Source organism: Urocampus carinirostris, chromosome 15 (genome assembly GCF_059441175.1).
Source record: "Urocampus carinirostris isolate Australia breed hairy pipefish chromosome 15, RoL_Ucar_1.0, whole genome shotgun sequence".
Taxonomy (NCBI): Eukaryota; Metazoa; Chordata; class Actinopteri; order Syngnathiformes; family Syngnathidae; genus Urocampus; species Urocampus carinirostris.
Window position 1 is genome coordinate 13,393,561 of NC_142363.1, and position 6,603 is coordinate 13,400,163.

General features: G+C 39.9%; 1 protein-coding gene across 1 annotated transcript; it reads right to left on the bottom strand.

Annotated features, from left to right (window-relative positions):
* Nucleotides 1-1,102: 1,102 nt before the first annotated feature.
* LOC148351604 (protein CLN8-like) lies at nt 1,103-3,880 on the bottom strand. The gene is made up of 2 exons (XM_088354963.1): nt 3,344-3,880; nt 1,103-1,429 (listed from the first exon to the last, which is right to left on the bottom strand). Exons 1-2 carry the CDS (start codon nt 3,878-3,880, stop codon nt 1,103-1,105), a joined length of 864 nt encoding a protein of 287 aa, XP_088211089.1.
* Nucleotides 3,881-6,603: the final 2,723 nt, after the last annotated feature.

The following is a 6,603-nucleotide window of genomic DNA, read 5'->3' on the forward strand; positions in this document are numbered from 1 at the left end:
CTTTTCTTCGATGGGACTGAAGATAAGTTTGACCTGTGAGAGACCAGATTCCTTGATCAATGGCACATTTTGAAGCTGAGAGACACTATCCTGAATGAGTCAAGTGGTGGTTGATAAGAATGAGAAGAAGAGCAGAATCAAGCAAGAAGGAAAAATGCTGACGGCCATGCTAAGCTATTAAGACTGATAGATGACAAAAGCCTGTCTCCTTGTCGCCCTGAAAATTTTGAAAGAACATAACTCCGGAAAAGTCAGCAATGATACTAGATGGACTTTCAGAATAATTTAAGCCTCTAGCTGTCCATGTTAAACAAAATGAAGATAATGTCCCGCTGGCAGATGCCGGCCATAATTACATTTCAAATTTTCAGAGAGGCACAAAGAAAGATAGAGCAAGAATTTCTGTACATTTACAGAAGCTCCTATTTTATGTGCATTGCAATGTTGGCAACATAAATCTGTTTTTGCTTGAGACAACAATTTGTAGGAGATGGAAGCTACATTCCTTTCATGGAACGATTACCAGTCCATGAAATGGCCAGTTGGACACTATACTTCCAAGCAACCTTCACAACAGTACCATCTGTGTTCGTTTAAGCCCTATAATCCAAGGTGGCATGTGAACGATGACCAAATAACATATTTATTTGGTTGAAATGTGAAGTATGAAAATATCAAAATTTGGTTATGAAGTAAACTTAAACTGCCTGTGGAAAAATAATTTATGCTTAGGACAACACAGTCAACAAGCTACAAGCGTTGTACAAAGCAACTGCAACATGAAGGGGCCTGAATAGCATTTTATTAAAATTTTCAATACCTGTATGTCTGATTCATATCAGACGTGATTTGTAGGGTTACATAGCTTGGGAATGTGAAAACAAATTATTTTCCCTACAAACCCAACCAAATTATTCAAATGAAAAAAATCCTTGCTGTCTTAGATTATACTCTTGACAAAATAGACGGACAAAAATCCTCTAAAAGTAATGATAAGAACGTGGATGCATTTAGGCTTCAAGGCACATTTTGTATACTTGAAATAACACCTCTGAAAATCATAAATGTAGTGTTAGCAGGAAACCCACTGTCAAGTTATATCTTAGCTTTCATGGGGTTTGGTAGCACTATTAGCCTTATGATCTGTTTGGTTGTTTCCAGGTGTCACTGTATCGGCAGCAGTGCAATATGCAGTGGTGAACAACTGCATGGTCTTTCTGTAGATCCAAAAGGGATTAATGATGGCGGTAAGCAGGAGGTAGCCAATAATGATCATAAGGTGAAAGGGCAGCGTCATGTGATTGATGATCTCTCCCAAGTGGTTGAACCACACCCACCAAATGTAGTAAGTGATGACCGAGCGGATATGGAACATGTGGATTATCACCCATTGGTTGGTTTTCCAGAACAGACCGCTGGCCCTTCCAGTCTAAAAGAGAAGAGAGTTGATTTGAAAAGTTTTCAGTTTTAATCCTACATTTTAATACGGACTGTAAATTGCTCTGCCTTAAAAGTCGCACCAGTTAAAATATCCGTAATTAAGGAGAAAAAAATACATAAGTCGCACCGGAGTTTAAGCCGCACCAATGGCCAAAGTATGAAAAAAAACTGTGACTTATAGTCCTGAAAATTTGGTCTATAGTAATGATTGTTTTTACTAGCGTGCCAAGTTTTGATATCTTTTTTCCGGTTTGAGATACATGTCTCAGAATCATATTCACATTTTGAATCAGTTCCTGGTGTGTGAACATTATGCATTGAGTGTACTTTTTTCACCCTGCAAACATTCTTTTGTTTGGATTTATTGTTTTATTCCAACTTGAAAACCAAAATAGCCTGGAATTAAAAAAAGAGAATATTTGTTAATTTTGGGAGCAATATCACCTAATCAGCCTGATTGAAAGACGTTCTATAGACGTTTTAAATCGGTATTGTCGTATAAACAATAAACAAAGAATGCTTTTTCATCATGCTGGTTTTCTCTTTGTAGAGTTTTTTGATTTATTACCCTATCCCCGAGCCCTACTGGATTTATGCTCATTAATGTTGTTATTGAGCCCTTTAATCAAACTTAACTGTATATTTGGGATTTGGGAAATAAAAAGATTGTTCTCAAAGTAGGTTGAACAGACATATCTAAAATATAGTTTCCTGTTCAGGTCATGGGTGGCATGGTGAATGACTGGCTAGTGTGTCCGCCTCGCACTTCAGAGGTTCCAGGTTCTTTTCCAGCTACCGGCCTTGCTGTGTGAGGTTTGCATGTTCTCCCCGCACTTGTATGAGTTTTGTTCAGCCATTCTGGTTTCCTGCCATGTTTCAAAACCATGCATGGCATGTTGACTGGTGTCACCAAATTGTCCCTAGATATTGTAATGCGCGAATAAATTTATGATTATGTGTGTGCCCTGTGATACACTGGCAATCCGTCCATGGTGTCCCCTGCCCATTGCCCGAAGTCAGATGGAATAGGACCCTGCACCCCTGTTACCCTATTGAGGTTAAGCAGTTAGGAAAAGGAATAAATAAATGTTTAGATCATAACTATTTAGATGTGTAAAACCACATAGTGTGAGAAAGCTTCACTACATGTGTCAGGACCAGAACGGAAAAAGGAAAGAGGAAGGGCTGCTCCCACGATCCGGAGTTCGCTAGGCGCGGGAAGCAAGTCGCTCTCGTACTCGGATTGTGATCTGAACACAGAAGTGGATCTTCCGTAGCGAATGATGGCATTGTCAAGCACGGAAAAACAGGTCGATAGCCGCGATAGGAGAGCAAAAGCCGGGACGGCAGAGCAGACGTGGTAAGGAACGAAACGGGTCGTAGCCAGAGACAGACGGGAGCAAAAACGGGTCAGGTGGGAGTCAGGGTCAAAAAAGGCTTGCCTAGTATTCACTGAGGTTCGCAGACGGACTGTTTAAAGGGGACAGACTGAACTGGGTACAAATACTGATCGGGAGCCAATCAGAACCCGCGGCAGTTGGCGCCAAAGGAGCGGCACAGCTGAGTCACATAAGTAATCATGAAAACATGAGTAAAAGTAAAGATCTCCCTTTACAAATAATACTTGAGTAAAACTGCTTAAACTGGTGCACAGTAGAAAATATATGAAATTATAATTTCCATTGTAGTAAGTATAATCAATGCATTGATGAAAAAAGCAAAAATATACAGCTCCAAAATCAATATTTGAAACTGTATAAATGATTTTGTTTGAAAAACCTGGAACGCAACTATAAGGTAATCTATAAGCCTACACTTGTTTCAATAACCCAGTGTTTTGGTAAAAGCTATTATTAGGCTCATTTATAAGAAATACATTGACTTGAAATGCACATCAGTTTACCTTTTGAAGTATCCAAGACAGGCTGCCTAATGGTGAGCTGATTTCCATTAGGAGAGACGATATTGCTATGTAATGAATGACAGGATCCGACATCAGTGAAAGGCCAAGGAATGTCGACACTGAGTAGATATGATGAATTGCCAGAAAAAAGTGGAATGAGCGCCACACAAATGTATACGTGTAAAATAGGACATTCTCAAAAATATAGTATCCAGCAGTTGCAAAGAGGATGCACCACGACCAGTCCTCCTGCCCCCTCACTACATTTCTGCTCAAATTTGAATCCCAAATGAGTGCTATGAGACCAGCGATTGAACTCAGGATGCCAAACACTACGCGGTAAAATGCGTAGTTCCAGTGAAACCTGTCTTTTGCGCGCAAGGAGTTGTACGTATGCGACAGTGATGACGACAGGAGGTGAGAGAGAAGAAAGACTGAGGCATAAAAAGTAAAACCAAGCCCAATGAGTAGTAATCGAAATTCTAAAATGATTTGAGAGGTAGCATTGGAAAAAAACAGCTTCTGCTCAGGATCCATCGTGAGGACTAATGATATTCCCAACTTGATGGACAGGATGGTTGAACAAATATGTGCTGAAGCGTCAAAGTGTCCAATGCACTAGTTGAAGGTGTTCCCACCAATACTGAAAGCGTGCATCGTCTTAGGAGGGTGACAGAAATATGATGCCAGAGGCCTTGCTGGCTTTATATTTACATTTTGAATGGAATATGTGTCTACATCTTAGTTTGTTCAACCCCTGCGGTCCCGTCGGACTGTTGAAAAGCAAGTATACGCCTCAACGATGTCATCAATCACTGAAATGCGTCACGTCACATGTCATTGGAAAGCCTAAACTCTTGGCATTCAAATTATACAATTTCAAAATCTACTCATTACAGAAACATCACAATCAGTCTGAAACAGGATACCCCAAAACTCTAAAGCCGGCGTAGTTCACCAATAAGTGCCCTGGGTAGCTCATGAACATCAAACATGAACTCACTAAATCCAGGACCGTCCAGTGAATCCAAACATGTAAAATATTTACTCAAAAACACACAATAATAACGACAGATAAAAAAAAGAAAATCCGCCTAGAATCAATTCTGCATCATTGGACGTTCCTTGTTTCAATCAGTCTGTTTTGCCACACAATTTATGTTTAAAAATAGATTTGTAAAATGATTTCCAATATGGCCGTTAGCCTCTGATCTTTGGATTGACACCACTCTCGGCCAATAGCAGGCTATTTTTTCAAGGTCCACAGCCGCATTAGCCTATGAGGGCTTGTATTGATGAAAAAAAAACAAAAACCATTGCCTCCTTTAGCTCCAAATAGCTTTAGCCAGTAGTAACTGATTCAAATAATGACCGACACATTGGTTAGTCATTGGAATTCTGGAAAGAACAATACAGCAGATATTCGGAAGATATTCAAATTAGACGGGCAAGTGTGCCCAATCATTAAATGACTTCTGGAAAGTTCATGTTTTCCAAAGTTCATATTTACTTCAAAAATGTAGTAGACGTGTACACTACATTCTCCTTTTGACGAGTGAGGACCTGGCCACAAAATAGCTTGCCTGGTGGACACTGCACTTCGCATTATCCCCCACAACAAGACCACCGGTGGTGGTTTAGGTTAAATAATCAAAGTGGTAGGGCGGAAGAAGTCTGAAAAACACATTTATTTTGTTGAAATATGAAAAATGTAAAAAAGGAGATTAAGAACCTTTTACTGCCTTTGGAGGGATGATTCATGCTTGGAACAACATAGTCATCAATCAATAGGCTTTGTACCCAGCAACTGCATTGTGGAGGGGCCTGAACCGCGTGTTATAACATTTTCCAATATTTCGGATTCATATCAGAGAGATTTTGTAAGGTTCCATGGCTTGAGAAAGTGAATAGAAAATATTTTTTTCAACAAATCAAACAACTTGCGGCGTTCAATCAAACTCTGACAAATAACCAAAGCTTTCAACGGAAATACTTTTTATTTTTGAAATAACACCTGTGAAAACAGTTAATGTAGAGTGAGCTGATAATCAACTTTCAAATTCCATCTTAGCTTTCATGTGGTTTAGCAGCACCATTAGCCTGATGTTCTGTTTGGTTGTTTCCAGGTGTCATCTTATTGGCAGCGGTGCAATATGCAGTGAACAGCTGCATAGTCTTTACGTATATCCGCAAGGGATTAATAATAGCAGTGAGAAGAAGGAGATAATGCAGAGTAGTTGGAATGCCAGCGGGATGTGATTGGTGATCCATTTCATGTGGTTATACCACAACCAGGAAATGTAGTAGGCGAGGACCGAGCGGATATGGTCAGGGTTGGGTAGGGTTACTTTAACTTGATTACTTTCAATTACTTTTGGATTACTCCAATACCAAAAATGCTAATAAAAGACAAAAGAAACTGAATAGGAATAAAATTATTAAATTTTGTGCAGGCTTGGGGAGTAACGGAATACATGGAACGGCAAAAATGATGTTGGCAAGCTGTTTGGGTTTTTTTTCGTTTTGTTTCTGTCGCATTTTATGTTAGTTTTGCCGGAGATCAAAGAGATCAAAGCCAGGAGAGAAAGCTTACCACGTGTTGTGAGTCATAATTTTTTTCATGTTTAGTTTATTTTGTCTTTTATTAGCATATTTTGTCATGATTGCTAACTCTGGTCACCTGGAGCAATCATGTGGGCGCCTTCTGATTGGCTGACGCTTCGTTCTTTAGCGCGCTGCGCCCAGCTTTCTTCGTCAGAGTATTATGATTGTATCTCTGTGTGACTCTCCTGATTGCCTGTTTCGTCTAGAACTCTGTTTACCTGTTTCTGCCTGCCTCCGACCCGACCTGCGTCCGTCCCACGCTACGATCTTCTCTCCAGCCCCGGTAAACTCGACCTTCTTGACTTCCCCCCTGCGATTGGCCACCCGATCCGAAGCCTTCTTTCCGGCTCCGCTGTTGACGGCTGACCGCTATCTCGTCTCCCGCAAGCCCTGATCGCTTCTCTAAATAAATAACTGAAAATGCACTGAATTATATACATATATATATATATATATATATATATATATATATATATATCTCGATCTAAGCATAACATTTTTTTACAAACCTGTTTTTGGACATGTAGTGCTCAAATAAGACACATTGTCCCTTTAAGTGTCATAAATTCTGGACTACAGAGCGCACCTTATTAAAAACTGCACGTGCAATTTTGTCTTTGTAGGAGCAACACCAGATTAAAAGCTGCAGACTTAAA